Genomic DNA, 16,247 nt, shown 5'->3' with positions numbered 1-16,247 from the left:
GTATTAGTGGTTAATGCTCTGAAATAACCTGTTTTCTAAGTAAGTGTTAACAATTTTGCTGAACTAGCGTTTTTTTAGGTCTCACTTGCCCCAGGCACTTGTTGAAATCTATTTTTCACGACTTTTCAAAAAAGCTTTATTACGTGTTCTCTGCAATACTTTTAGAGTAGAGTGGGGCAAGAGTGCGCGTGGGGTAAGAGTACGTTTTCGATTTTTTGAAGTAATAAAAAAAGCCAAACTAGCAGCACTGCATCAGTTTGACAGGTATTCTGGCCAACTATTATCATGTGTAATTGTAAACGATTTGAATAAACAACAAGGGAGATATGGAGTTAGATAACTTTTTGGTCATTTTGCTAAAAATAATTGGATTTCCGCAACTAGTATTTCATTACCATATATACGTTCAATCAGGTGAACATTATACCATTTCGATAACCTATTGTATAGAGTACTTTATGGTACAGAACACCAATCCGGTTGGTTTTCTAAAACCATTACTTGAATAATTTTTGGGACTGTGGGGTAAAAGTACGCAGAAACCGGTGGGGCAAGAGTACGCATATGAATTTTCAAATTATGATGTCAAACCCGTATCTCCGGTCGAAATAAGACTTCTTCTAAAGCGTAAAGATCCACAACTAAGAAAAAGGGACAGAATTCAGAAATTATCACAAGTTTTTAGGATAAGTTGAAGTAATTCGGTATTAGAAAGGACTTAGCGAACAAAGCATTTAAGCGAAATAATGAAATTGTATTAGGACTTGTTGTACACCTAAACATAGTACGAAAACACAATTTCATCTAAATAATAATTTCATTTAATCAAAAGATACATTCATAAATTACGCAACGTTTAGCTGGGAGGGTTTGCAGGATATGTGACGATCCATATATTTTTAGAGGATTCATACAAATAGTGTAACATAGAGGGGAGGGGTGATGAAATAGCCAAATTTTACGTTACGTGATTGGTGGACTTTCTTTAAGGAAAATGCCTTTGTATACGCCACGCGAAACCTGATATATATTTTTACCTCTGTAGATTTTTGTATATATAAAAAAACAATGATTTTTCGTATGAAAGTGCACATTTTTAGGACCCCCTCCCCCTTTAAGAGTTACGTAATCATTAAACATTCCCTAATATATGCTCATTAAACATCAATTAAATGTTATTAACTCTTATTTGTGTTAATATATACTTAAAGCACATGATTGGATAAATGCGTACTCTTACCCCACCCGATGCGCACTCTTACCCCACCGGTGGGGTAAGAGTGCGTTTTTCACTTGTCTTGCAATAAGGGTTCTACTAAAACGAATCTCAATAATTTCAATATTTTTTCCACTGGGTAACATAAAGGAAGAGTATATGAATCATCGACGCAGATTTGATATGCAGAAGCTTGCTTCATAAGGGGCACATGATCGATTGAAAACTAAGTGCGTACCGTCGTGCGGGGCTTCTTTTGACTCCGGGGGTACTTTGGATTTTTGATTTTCTAAAAATACAAAAAGAAAAAAATCCAAATTTGAAACAAAAAGTTGCCATCCAACTATCAACAAGACACCCGGCTGGTGATAATGGCAATTGGAGAGTAGTTAACGCCGTAATTCATGTTTCAAAATGTCCAAAGTAGCCCCTGATTTTTCAAAAGAAGCCCCGCACGACGGTACTCTTGCCCCACTCTACTCTATATGACTACTCACAGGCAATTCATTTGTGACTTTTTGGACTACCAAATAACATAAAGTTTGCATAAATTGCGTTGAAAAGTAAAAAGTTATCATAGCTATTACCTTAGGGGGCATATTATACCGTCTTACCCTAACTAGCAAAGGGATAAATTCACGTTTTGCTTTGATCTGATCTTTCTCCAGACCTAAATTCTATTTAGATTGTTTGCGGCATAATAATTTACGATATATATGACATCGCAGAGGCGATGTAACTGCCGTGGTGTTCAAGAAAATAATCAAAACAGCGGAACATCAGGAAAGTGTCGAAAATCTTAATATTCGATGGCAAAACAAATGAAAGTGGCATGTAAAACAGGACTGAGTAATGCTCTGTTGAATAATTAAAAAATCATTAAATCAAAGATTTATGATGAAAACTTATTTTTGTTCAACCACTGAATCCACAAAAAAAAATGATGGAGATCGGTGCAACAGTAAAAAAGCTATCTTAGCTTATATAGGGTGTACCAATTAATGTGGGACAGACTGTATTACAACGTTCTATTCCCAACCAACCGTTACAACTTTCTGTACTTTACGATATTTAACAAACACAAATAGTCAACAGTAATCCTCCGTCGTGTTGCACACATCTCAAAACAAGTCAACAAGTGCTCTTATTATTCACATCTGTTTAATATCAATTCACATCTGGTAGATCGGAAGTCGCGAGTAACTAATGCTCCAAATTTCAGATGTTCTGGCTGCCACACAAGAGAGCGCCGAACATCGTCGTTGTATATAAAAGCTGCAAGCTTTCGACCGGCTGTGTCATTGCCAACTCAAAGTCCAGCCTCGCAAAGTGGGCGTTTCTGCCAGAATTCATAACACATGCGCGCGTTTATGCTTTCTTTGTACATGTCGGCATTGTGCAGAAGCGCAAACGTAATTGATTTGCGAGCGCCGGAAGATTCCGACCCGATCGTCAGTGTTGGTTTGTTCAATCATTGCTAAATCCGCGTGATAAACGATTGAGGGTAAGCACCCGAACATTATAAGTAGAGCCCAGTCGGGCGCATGTTGTCTAGCTGATGAGGTAGAGAATACGCGCTTCGAAATTTACCACGAGCGTATGCAAAGTGTGTGCAGTATAGTGCAGAGGTGCAGAGTTATTAGAATTTATTTTATAGTGTTTTAAAGCAAATAAGTAAAACATGCAGTTAAAGATTTCACCTTGTGAAACGATTGCCAAGTTTTCCTTTGAGTTACCAAAGTGTGTCGAACTCAACGAATATTAGTGGTGAAAATAACAGTGATTTATGTGTTCCATTTGATGATATTTTCCAAATCCTCATTGTTGTTGGTTTGATGAGTAAGTGAGCGTGACGGAAATCTATTGATTGACCCACAATTTTGGCAGTCCAAGAAAAAAAAACAAAGTGGAAAATGTACTCGTCGGTTGGTGCTTTTGGAATATCGCTAATAGCAATATTACACATCCTATTAATCATCGATCTATCCTTAGCGTGCTGTAAGTATAATCCATTACACGATTATCGTTGATTAAATTTTTGAAGTTTTTAGATTTTTTCAATCCTTGTTCACACGCTTAAAATCAATAACACAGAGATATGTTTGCTTCACACAAAACAAGCCTAATGGAGAACAGCACCTAGATGAGCGACAGTTACACAGCCACAAAAATAGCTCGTGTGGTTTTATTGAAGCTTGGATTTCAATATTTTTAACGGTATTTGGTTCCTCATGAAACAAAGAATCTGTACAAAAGTTTACATGTTGAAAAGGACCGTTATCACGACCGTACGAGGCATTTTTGTGCCTGTGTAACTGTTGCTCATCTAGGTGATGTTCTGAATTAGGTCCGTTTTGTTTGAAGAAAACACATCTCTGTGTTATTGATTTTAAGCGTGCAACATACTACTTTTCTCTTTATAATGCTCTTCACATCAGTTTTATAATACAAGAAAAAAATTTCAAAACGACTTATCTACTTTTGTAAACAAAGATTCAAACGACGATTCGACGAATCTGATAGCCCTCCCACGCAAACCAACACCATCAACAGGTAGCGGAAACCTTCACCTACCTATTGATCGTGTTGGTTTGCGTGGTCGTTTTGAAAATTTTGTCTTGAATATCATGGTGGATGATTAGCTTAGTCATACCAAAACAATATAAATAAAGATAATCTTTTTACATTATTAGAACCAGAAGATCAGATCGTTGGAATATTTTTTAAACATTTGGCGTCATGAACAAAATGACATAATATAAGGAAAGGGATCACTTCGGCAGTAGACTATTACGTTTTTACTCACCACCAGTGTTTGAATTCAAAGTAGAATTAGCAAATCTTTCACTTATCTAGTCTGTATACACTCTCGAAAGATAGCATATCGTAAGAAACGTTTTTCGGTAGCTGTTACTATAATGAACTGATCCGGGGGGCTACAACCCATGATAAATTTCTTTCAATAAGGCCCAATTGCGGGGGGCACCGGTTCTGGTGATACATTTGAACTTGTTTTACACAGCTGTCAGGTGTCGTGATCCGCCGGCCATTTTCGAGGCCCGATCTGGTGGTTCACCTGACTGGATGACGTCCGTCGCTAACCACATTCTACACTAAACTGATGTCTCATTTCAAATGGGCTTTGCTCAAAGCCCCTTCCGAATCTTTCTTTCTCTTTCTATCTCCACCACGAACTTCTATCGTTGTTCTCGAGTTATAGACGAATCCAAGTAAAAATAAGAAGAAGACATACGACGGTGTTAACTTTGACAGATCCTACAGCACAGCATAGGAAGATCATTTTAAAATGCTTATAATAAATTCTAGACAAATTGTAATTAAAATCTGATGAATGTAGGGTTCGGAAAAAGTGGATTCGGAAGCTTATCTCAATTTTTTGAATATTTTCCAAAAATGTATCTATCATACAGTTCAGAACTTTTTCCGTGTCATGCTTCAATCAGATTTTAATTACATTTTGTCTAAAATTTATTATAAGCATTTTAAAATGATCTTCCTATGCTGTGCTGTAGGATCTGTCAAAGTTAACACCGTCGTGTGTCTTCTTCTTATTTTTACTTGGATTCGTCTATTGTTCGCTCCGCTGTTCGTTACCGCAAAAAATCAGATCGGTAGTTAAATATCTTGGCTGTGCATATGCACAGCACATGTTTCGAAAAGGACAAATTGATATGAAATTTGCGAAAAAGAATCCACGTGTCTTGGAGGGACTCGAACCCTCAACCTCCTACTCTTTAGATAGGCGTGATAACCCCTACACAACAAGACCACTTAAAGGTCACGTTTGCGGAAAAGCCATCAGAATCCGAGTACCAACCTCCACCGCGGTTAGCTCTCTTTTTTGCAAATTGAATATCTTTCGGATGCTTGATTTGTCCAATCTCCACATGTGCTTTACTGTTGTATATCCACAGTCAAGCGAGTGCACATTGTTTATTAAACGAGAGGATCGCACTCCATGCCCCCCAACAACTAGTTGGGCGGGATGGTATAGAATGCGAATCAATCGCACTCTGCTCTGCCAAAGGCTTGCTTGGCTAAAGCATTTGATACATAGTCATAGTCATAGTACATAGTCAATTCTCGAATACATAACAGAGGCAGCTGCCACAAACTTGTTTGTGCTCCGCCTAGGCGTTACAAATTAAATGATTCGTTATATTTGTTATATTCGGATAATTTGTTGTTAGATCAGCTGTAATATTCGACAACTATTAGTAATAATTCAATAAGCTTGTCTTGAAATTGTATCTGTTTACCGAATCGCAACTTAAGACAACGGGCAGAATAGGCGGCTTAGCGGACAGGCTGTTGGAAAATTGTCAGGGTCAAGAAATCGTAGGACCGCAGCAGACATCCTGAAATATTTGTGGTGAATATTTGTAGCTAATTGAATTAATCAAAGCTTGGATTTTATCTGTAAAAACGGTAAAAACTGTAGAAGCTATGCCTCTCTCATAAAAGCACTGAAACCGATGATTATTGTCAGCTTAATACAGTGAGTCCAAAAAGTATTCGTCTAGCTGTGCATTTTCTAGAAATTGTCAAAAATAGAATCTAGTAAGCTCAAAAAAATAAAACTATCGATTACATTGTGTAGCAAAATAATCAATTCATCTTTATTGTTAAAAATCAATCAGAAAAATAAAACAATAACACAAACAAAGGTAACAAAACATAACAATTCATTAAATACGGGCTCAAAAAGTATTCGTCTACTCAGGTTTAGCGTGCTTTTGAAACGAAAACAGGAGTTGTAGAATGGAATTCAATATTTCGTTGGATTCCCCTGTGTATCTATGACGGGCTGTAGTTCTTGTGGCATGGAACTGACCAAATTAGCCGTAACAGGGGACGGAATATTCTTCCATTCTTCTTTCAACACTAATTTCAATTCGTTGTTGTTGGAAATATGACTTTCACGAATTTCACGAAAAGTTTGACGTCCAGAACCTTCAAATGGAGTTAAATTGGATTCATATCTTGGCTCTGAAGAGGCGTTTTGAGTTGATTGGGGTATTATAGAGTAGTTACAGCTTAGTACTTTGGGCTATGTGCTCAAGGTAATTATCGCCCCGTAAGATGTATGTTCCCTGTAAGCCTAATTTCTCAGCAATGGAGTTCAAATTTTCTTTCAAAATGCGGATGAACATTTTGTGATACATAATTCCTTCAATAATGTGAAATTTCCCACACCGGTTGCGCTCAAGCACCTCAGAGACCATGACGGAACCCCACCATGCTTTACTGCCCAAAAGAGATTCTGCGGCTGTATCTCAATATTCCTTTTCCGCCATACCATACATCGGCCATTTGATCCAAATATGCTGTACTTGCTATCGTCAGGTAACATGACTTGATTCCGAAAGTCATCCTTCTTCCAGCGATATTTTTAGCTGAAATCAAGCTGTTTTTGATAATTTGATGGCTCACTTGAATTTTCTTCTGTGATACTCGCCCATTATACCCATACTTTTCACAAGTATTTCTTTTCGTATTGGTTCATATCTGGGCACTTCTTCTCTCCAACTCACTTGCCTTTATGGGTGAACTCGTTTTTAAGGATTTTTTTATTTTCCGCACAATAAATCGCTCATCGTTATCAGAACGCGCTCGCGAGTGATTGTGGTATTTATTTATTTATTTATTGATCTATTTATTTATTGATTTATTCATTTATTTATTTATTTTATTTTATTCATCCGGTGACGTGTTTTATTGAAATTGAAGTGAATCATTGAAATTTGAGTGAAACGTTTGATGGAATGGAGAAAAGAGAAGAGTCATGTTTTTGTGAAATGCAACATATTTGTACAACGCAAAAGGAAGTACCATACTATTACTATGTGTGATATGTGTTTAGGTAGATCAGCGCGTGAGGAAAATTTTCTGGTGGTGGTGCATTTAGGCCGTTTACGTCACAGAGCTGTTGAATTTTATATCAGAAATCGCGGAAATACTTCAAATAAAACTTTGTAAAATGTTTATTATAATTATCTTGAAAAGGCATGGTTTGATTTTTGTATTCGATGAACCTAGAAGAATCGTTTTGCTCACTGAGCAGAAAGTACAAATTTGGTAAATTTAGATTCGTTCAACGGATAGCTGTTAATAGATTGAGGTTAAGAAATCGCCTGTAAATTACTTAAAGAATAAACTGTAAATAGAATCGATATAAGCACACTCTTTCGACAGCCGGCTGGCAAGAGTTTGAATAAAAACAGGTAAACAACATAGTCTGTGGGTCGAATTGCCAGCTTGAGGCAAACCTCCATGACCTACCTTACCCTACCCAACCACCAACTCCGTAGAACTTATGAGGGCGTCGCCAAGTCGGGGGCCTCTCGTTAAGTAAGTTCTACATCAACATTTCCTTTCCAATCCCTAGTTACGGTAAAGATGGGCGTGGCCGGGAGTAGTAATCCTCATGCTTATGCCATTTTTATCTTAGATTGGAATCAAGGGTAATTCCCCACCTTGATTTCCGATAGCAATCTGGATAGGGATTCCATAAGAAACATGAGTATCGCTAGTGTCCAATCTACGAAGTATACCGTAACAACGCTAACGCTAACGCTAACGCTAACGCTAATAAATCGCTCATCGTTATCAGTTTACCATCGCTGATGAGCACTCTGTTATTTGTTTTGATAGATTTTTTTGGCCCTGATGCGACCAATCCCCAATAAAATGGTTGAATTCTTGCTTCCCACATTTCTTGCTTCCCACATTTCATGCAAAGTCATAAATCAACTTGCACTAATTATGCAGGCGTAGAATAAGTTTTTTTTTTCATTGGGACTCATCTTTTTACTTTTCCCACCCATGGTGCTTCTGTTTTCCGCGCCAAGTTCAAACAAACAAACAAAAACATTATTTGATCTGGCATTGAGTATTGACAAAATGTTGCTAGACATCACTAGAGTGTGCTAGTGTAATTACATGCGAATAAAACTATTATATTCGTGTTCCGCTCGATTATTTTCTGAATAGACGAATACTTTTTGAGCAAGCGAAATTGACGAAATTTAGATATTCTCTACATACCAGAAATATTAATTGAATTTTCTATTTGTTTTTGAATAATAATCATGTGTTGATAAGTTTTCTACCAAATTTAGAAGAAAGTTTTTTGATTTCACTTCTATCACGCCTAAGTTTTACATCTTACTAAAAAATATGCAGCTAGACGAATACTTTTTGGACCCACTGTAGTTATTTTTGAGACAAAATTTGAAGAATTCTATATCGTTCGGGTTCAGACTTGATATTGAAAGTCGTTTTTGTCATCAACCCAAATTTTATTAAAAACAACGAAATTTTATGTTCACACTAGCAGACCCGACGAACTTCGTATTGCCTAAAATTGATTAATGCTCTGATTAGTTCTCGAGCTATGCAGAAATTTCTGTTTCATTTGTGTGGGAGCCTCCCTTTCCAAAGGAGGGAGGGGTCTCGAACCGTCTTAAGAACCTTCCCCGGTCCCAAAAACCTCTGCATACAAATTTTCACGCCGATCGGCCCAGTAGTTTCGGAGTCTATAAGGTTCAGACAGACAGAAATTCATTTTTATGTATATAGATTGACATAATTATTAGTTTGACGAAAAAAACCCAGATTGATCCACCTAGCAGTGATTGTGCCTTTCTCGTGCATTATTAAACAAACCAATCAAACAATATAATGCATTAACGGGAAATTCATTGAAATGCTGAATACATTTTGAAGAGCTTGCATGGGATGATACTTCAAGTCATTGTATGGCATGCTAGAGCTTAATTAGGGGGAAAGAAGGCTTTGGCAGGTTTTGTTCTATTATTGGCAGGGGGGTTTTTGTCGACCAAATTTTATGAAATTTGGCCACAATATTCTTTGATATGCTTAGGTCAAATTTGAGCCTAGTCAGTCATAAAAAAACCCCTGCCAATAATAGAACAAAACCTGCCAAAGCCGTCATTCCCCCTATTATGTTTCATAACTATTTTAATATTTAGTTTTTTTTGGAATGCGCAATCGTTGTGAAATTCGATAGTTATTAACTACGCTCTGTCGAATGTAATTTGTTGTGAGAGAATCGGTTAAGAATTACTATGTGATAAATTGGCCTATGTTTTTTTTTTATGACAAACAGACACACACGGATAGACAGACATTTACTGGGCTGAGTCGATTGGTATATAACATATCTCTGAGCCTTCTATTAAAAGTTCGATATTGAAGTGAAATGATTTCAGTACAACTTTGTTGCACGAGAAAAGCCATGACCATTTTAATTTACCGAGTAGTAATGCTGCCTTTCTCGCATTTAGTCAAGACACCAACATTTTATGGGGATTATATGGTTCGAAGTACCATTTTCTTCATAACTTTTAAACGCAACGGTCGATCGTAATCAAATTCAATAGTGATCAACAAGGCTTTGTTCCCTTTCGAATAGAAGTTGTTGAAAATCGTTTAAACATTACTATGCGAAAAGTTGTCTTAGCTTTTGTGCACACACATATACACATATATACACACGGACAGACATACATGTGCTCAGTTCGTCGAGCTGAGTCGATTGGTATATAACACTATGGGTTTCCGAGGCTTCTATAGAAAGTTTGTTTTTGTAGTGAAACTTCGTTGAACGAGAAAGGCAAAATGATAAATTCAAAACTTTTTTCTATGCTACAACAAACTACTTTTAAAGTTTGATTCAACAAAAAATACGGTTTTGAAATATGTAACAAACATTCGCTTTGAAACAACCAAAATTTTAGTTTGAAATTCAACCAAAAATATCGTTGTTTCAAACTAATCTTGTTTTTCTCCGTGCATCCATCCCCTACAATCGGTAAAGATGCCGCAAAAAGGGTGGTATGTCGCACCTAGGGATCCTACATTCAGAGATATGCGAAGCGGCCACCTTAAGCCAATCGAGCATCGAGATCTGTCAAAATCTGAGCCAAATGAACATTGTTATTGTTGCAGATTGAAGGGTATTGCGATTTTGATGAAAAAGATAAATAAACAATTTGTTTTTATTTTCTTATGTAGAAGTGGTCTAGTGTATGGATTCTTCTTCTTCTTATTGACATTGCATCCCCACACTGGGACAGAGCCGACTCGCAGCTTAGTGCCCATTAAGCACTTCCACAGTTATTAACTGCGAGGTTTCTAAGCCAGGTTACCATTTTAGGCAAATCCAGCTACTTCCGAAGTTGGGTAAGTTGCCTGTATCTGGAGAAAAATCTAGCTTCGGTATAAACAGCGTATTAACTTTGTTTCTGATAGACAATATAGGTAAGTTCTACCTGAGTTTTGGATAGAATTCACCGGATACTTAAGTTCCATCTGAATTTTCTGAAGCATTTGCAGTTACGTATGCATTAATACCGATATTAATAGTATTTGAACAAGGAAAAATTTCGACTTAATCTGCATAGTTTTTGCCTTTCTCGTACAACAAAGTTATACCGAAAGGCTATCATTTCACTACGAAAACGAACTTTTTATAGAAGCCTCGGAGACCCGAAGTGTTATATATCAATCGACTCAGCTTGATGAGCTGAGCAAATGTCCGAGTGTATGTATGTGTGTATGTGTGTGCAGAAAAGCTACGAAAAACATTGGAACAACTTTTCATATAATAATTATTAACCGATTTTCTCACAACAAGCTTCATTCGACAGGGGACAAAGTCTAGTTGATCACTATTGAATTTGATTACGATCGACCGTTGCGTAAAAAAGTTATGAAGTTAATGGTACATTTAACCATATTAGCACCATATAAGGTTGGTGTCTTGGCTAAATGCGAGAAAGGCAAGATCAGTACACTGTGAATTAAGTTTTGCCTTTCTCGTACAACTAAGTTGTACCGAAAAGCTATTATTTCACTCCGAAAACGAACTTTTTATAGAAGCCTCTGAGGCCCATAGTATTATATACCAATCGACTCAGCTCGACGAGCTGAGCACATGTCTGTCTGTCCGTGTGTATGTATGTGTGTATGTGTGTGTGTGTGCACAAAAGCTATAAAAAACATTAGACAACTTTTCGTATAGTAATCCTTATCCGATTTTCTCGCAACAAGTTTCATTCGTCAGGGGACAAAACCTTGTTGATCACTATTGAATTTTATAACGATCGGTCATTGCGTTTAAAAGTTATGAAGAAAATGGTACATCGGACCATATAAACCCCATATAAGGTTGGTGTCTTAGCTAAATGCGAGAAAGGCACCACCCACGCTAGGTGGATTAATCTGGGTTTTTATTGCTATCATCCGTGCTCACTACTGAAAACATCACAATTTTTCATTTTTTATTGTTATTGATGGTATATGTGTTTAATGAACCGTCTGCTTTGAGCGAGAGAAGTTTTTGCAAGCTGCTTCGATAACTTATCATCTAACAGACAGCCATTACTACTAACTATTGACACACACAAACAAAGTACAATATTTACATTCTAACTGCTACTGGTATTAGTTCTAAGTTTGCTATTAATAGAGTTTAACGCATTTTTAAAATTTGCTTTTTGCAAAGCAAGTCTTTTTGCCAATTTACTACATTTTCGTCTCCTTTAATCTTAATGTAAAATGTTTCTGCAGTCAGTCTTGTGTTGCTTTTGTTTATTTTGTCAAGTATTCTGGTTTTTTCAAAGTCAAAAATGTGTCCCTCTTCTATAGTGTGCTGTGATAAACCTGTACCGGGAATGTTTTTTGTTTTCCCATTGTATTTATGCTGGTTTAGACGTTTATATAAGAACTGGCTAGTTTCACCGATGTACGATTTTTCACATGCACCGCACGGTATGTCATACACTAATTTGTATTTTTATTATTTTTGTATTACGTCTTTGGTTTTCGTAACCAAAGTTTGAAAAACAATGGAACGATTCCCCGGTCGTATGGTTTTACTAGAGCTGCTCTCTCGATTCTCTCCAATACAATGTTCGCTACAACAGGGGAAACGTCTTTGGTTTTCGTAAATAATACATCTTTAATTTTGTCAACCGGTTTGTAAGTTACTTTATAGTCATGTTGTCGATAATTTTTCTTCTAGTCCTTTTATGTACGGAATAGTTACAAAATTGTTTATTGAGCACTCTCTGTTTTGATTTTGTAATGAATTATACATATTGTTTAACTTTTCCCTAATTACTTTTTCCACGAGAAAACACAGGTAATTATTATTCTTGAAGATTTGCTTTACAGTTTACAGTGTAAGATTTCCGTGAGAAAAAAAGAGACGGCAATACAATTTCACTCAGTCTCTGAGTGATTAGAAAAGCCCGCATAATGAAAACGACATACCATGCAGTCAAAATTACATATGCGTTTTAAAATATATTGTTACCAGTGTTGTCCTACACTCAAGGCAAACAATTCTGCTCTTTGATTTTACTCCATCTAAACGATTTTATAGTCTCAACTAAGTAAGTTCAACTAATAGAAGGATATTTGGATTTTCTAAATGTAATGGCAAACTGTCAAAAAACTGCACTCCAAATCCCGATTAATCGTTTAGTAACTAATCGATTACTCTCGATTCCTGTCGATTATTGAATCGATTGATCGTTGGATAATAATCGATTCAAAATTAATCGATTATTACTACGATGAATCGATTAATCGAAATAATCAATTAATTTGCGACATCCTTATCGATTATTACAACGATGAATCGATTAATCGAAGTAATCAATTAATTTGCGACATCCTTATGATGTCGTAAAATTCTGATTAATCGATTAGTAACAAATCGATTACTCTCGATCTCTCTCGATTATTGAATCGATTAATCGTTAGGTAATGATCGATTCAAAATTAATCGATTATTACAACGATTAATCGATTAATCGAAGTAATCGATTAATTTACGACATCTCTACCTCCGTTTTTGCCAGTCTCGGTAACAGTGACTTACATTCACTGTCCGAGCCATCCCCAGAAAGGATGTACGGCAAAGACGGACGCTTCGATAATTTAATTATTCTCAAATGGCCCTCGCATACTTCAACACCTTTCAACCCATTTTCACACTTGTCGCTGCCTAGCGATAACATTCGGACTCCGTTTCTTTCCCATCTGCTTTCGCACACACGCTGCTCCCTTCCTCTATACGAGCAGCATCGAGACCGATATGCCAATAAAATTGAAGTTGATGTCAGAGTAGACAAAAGAAATTTTCTTTCAAAATTCTGATTTTGCCTGTGATTGGAAAGGCGCATTGTCGGTTTGTCTCAGAACCATCAGGAGGTTGAGTGTGAGTGACGAATTTTCTGTCGTCAGATTCCAGAAAAAACTTTATGCGATTAGAAACCCAACAAGCATTGGAGGCTGATGAAGAGCTTATTTCGCCACAATTTGGCTTGTTCGGCTAAAAAACTAGCTTATTCAACATAAATTGTTAGTTGGGTAGGAGGATGCCTGTGGAGTTTAATCCATCCGAAAAAAATCCAATTTATTTCTCATTTAAATTTTTGTTACCTCTTCTTGAAAACTCACTGCCTTTTGAAAAAACTGCCTTTCTGAAATCACCATTCAAAGCTACAGAAAGAAAAGCTTTCAAAATATCTGGATCAATTCAGACATATGATACGTAGTATTTGGCTCTCACTTTTTCAAAAGGATTCTTTTGATAATTCTTTTAGAAAGGCCATGCATCTTTGAGAACTATGAACACGCTAGGTTTAATTAAATATATTCGCAAAGCTCTGTAGAAACTTTAAAATATTTAAAGATTAAATACGTGTTGAAAAAACCATTTTAAAATCAGTTTTTTTAGAAATATGCCGATAAGTTAAGCACCCTGTGTTCCTTAAAAAATGTGTCCAACATTTTATGCTGTGTCAGTATTAAGACCATACAGACAGTTCAGTATACCACTAGAACTTTCTTTATCCAATCAAAATTGTATTTGTTTTCTTAGTCTGTTGCTTCTATTATTTATTGAATCAGCATTGCACCAGCATGGAACCACTGTTCCTACTCCAATTTTCTAAAGTAATGATATCTGGCGCTGGAGAATCAAGGGAGCGTACTATTTTACGTGTTTAACATTCCTATCGTAAGAGATAACAATAATTGTTCGAAGTTCGAAAATTTGTTAAAATAGATTCAATGTTTCGTAGAGAGAGATATGTGAATGAAGAGAACTAATTCCTGGCAGTTACGCCTATATATAATCAGAGAGTTCTTCTTCTTCTTATTGGCATTACATCCACACACTGGGACAGAGCCGCCTCGCAGCTTAGTGTTCATTACTTCCACAGTTATTAACTGCGAGGTTTCTAAAGCCAGTTACCATTTTTGCATTCGTATATCATGAGGCAAGCACGATGATACTTTTATGCCCAGGGAAGTCGAGACAATTTCCAATCCGAAAATTGCCTAGACCGGCACCGGGAATCGAACCCAGCCACCCTCAGCATGGTCTTGCTTTGTAGCCGCGCATCTAACCGCACGGCTAAGGAGGGTCCTCATCAGAGAGTTAGATAAGTACAATATTCATGCAAAGAGGCAAACAATCTAGAGGGGGCTAATTTAGTTCTAGGTGGGGCTATAGACCCCCCCCCCCAGCCCTCTGTAGTTACGCCAATGGTAGATTCCATAGACCAGCTGAGGCGAAGGCGAGTGTAGCCAAACGAACTGTCAGTTAGATTAGCCAAACGAGCATGACGTCATGATTGCAATCCAAGCAACAGAGCGTGTGACGAAAAGATATTTTAGTTACTAGATAAAGGTTGTCGCTGTCGTCGCTGTCCGGAACATCTTTTGCTGGAGAGGATAGGGGATCTAAATGTCAATGAAGAAAAATACTTACGATTTGACAGTTTGATATCACACATGTTTCGGACAGCAGAACAAAGGGAACCGTAGCGACAATCTTTATCTAGTAACTAAAATATCTTCTGTGTGACGTCAAATTCGCGTGGTACACTGTCAAAAAACGGAAAAACACACTAAATCGAAATGACTCATCATGCCTCCGCTCGTCTATATGGAACCTATAGTGCCTATAGTGCCACAGCCTCCCGTATCGGTACACCTGGAGATCACCACTGCAGACAGAATCACAAATCGACCACGTTCTGATTGATGGACGGCACTTCTCCGACATTATCGACGTCAGGACATATCGTGGCGCTAACATCGACTCTGACCACTATCTGGTGATGGTTAAACTGCGCCCAAAACTATCCGTCATCAACAATGTTCGGTACCGACGACCGCCGCGGTACGACCTAGAGCGACTGAAGCAACCTGATGTCGCCACTGCATACGCGCAGCATCTCGAGGCAGCGTTGCCGGAAGAGGGTGAGCTCGATGGGGCCCCTCTTGAGGACTGCTGGAATACAGTCAAAGCAGCCATTAACTACGCAGCGGAGAACAACGTCGGGTATATGGGTCGAAGTCGACGGAACGATTGGTTCGACGAAGAGTGCAGACAGATTCTGGAGGAGAAGGACGCAGCGCGGGCGGTCGCGCTGCAGCAAGGTACCCGGCAGAACGTGGAACGTTATAGACGGAAGCGGAGACAGCAGACCCGCCTTTTCAGGAAAAGAAACGCCGCCTGGAAGAAGCGGAGTGCGAGGAGATGGAACAGCTGTGCCGTTCTCAAGATACACGCAAGTTCTATCAGAAGCTCAACGCATCCCGCAAAGGCTTCGTGCCGCGAGCCGAAATGTGCCGGGATAAGGATGGGAGCATCTTGACGGACGAACGTGTGGTGATCGAAAGGTGGAAGCAGCACTACGAGGAACATCTTTTTTTTTTTTTTTTTAACGAAGGTAATGGAAATCTGCAAACAGACACCTGGGGAGGCGAACCCAGGTAGTGTGGGGATGGGATCACCACTCCCGACCCACTAAAACCAACTCCTTCCTCTCCAGTCATTCCCCCGGCCCGCAATTAAGCAATACTTCGGGGGATGACTATTGGGCATTGCGCCCCTCCAATGACGTACACAAGTGCACGTATGCGCCTCAACTCTTCGACACTCCCCATGCAACACATTTGC

The 16,247-nt window shown here is 38.0% G+C and overlaps 2 protein-coding genes across 4 annotated transcripts in view; one reads left to right on the top strand and one right to left on the bottom strand.

Annotated features, from left to right (window-relative positions):
• LOC134219797 (trichoplein keratin filament-binding protein) overlaps positions 1-16,247 on the bottom strand; it is a 280,474-nt gene that overhangs the window by 38,138 nt on the left and 226,089 nt on the right. Inside the window, exon 1 of one of the 3 annotated variants that reach the window (XM_062698663.1) lies at positions 4,023-4,315. The exons of the other annotated variants lie outside the window; for them this stretch is intronic. The gene's annotated coding sequence lies outside the window, so the exon portion shown is untranslated. Of the gene's footprint in view, positions 1-4,022; positions 4,316-16,247 lie in introns of those variants that run through there. 3 annotated transcript variants of the gene reach the window in all.
• The window catches only part of LOC134219798 (peptidoglycan-recognition protein LB), a 57,673-nt gene continuing 43,919 nt past the window's right edge, over positions 2,494-16,247 (top strand). The window contains exon 1 of the mRNA XM_062698664.1: positions 2,494-3,214. Coding sequence (XP_062554648.1) covers positions 3,130-3,214 — 85 coding nt within the window. The 5' untranslated portion in view covers positions 2,494-3,129. The remainder of the gene's footprint in view (positions 3,215-16,247) is intronic.

The sequence above is a fragment of the Armigeres subalbatus genome, chromosome 3, assembly GCF_024139115.2.
Source record: "Armigeres subalbatus isolate Guangzhou_Male chromosome 3, GZ_Asu_2, whole genome shotgun sequence".
NCBI classification, from domain to species: domain Eukaryota; kingdom Metazoa; phylum Arthropoda; class Insecta; order Diptera; family Culicidae; genus Armigeres; species Armigeres subalbatus.
The sequence above is the reverse complement of the archived record's forward strand: the minus strand, read 5'-3'. Positions and strand labels throughout refer to the sequence as shown.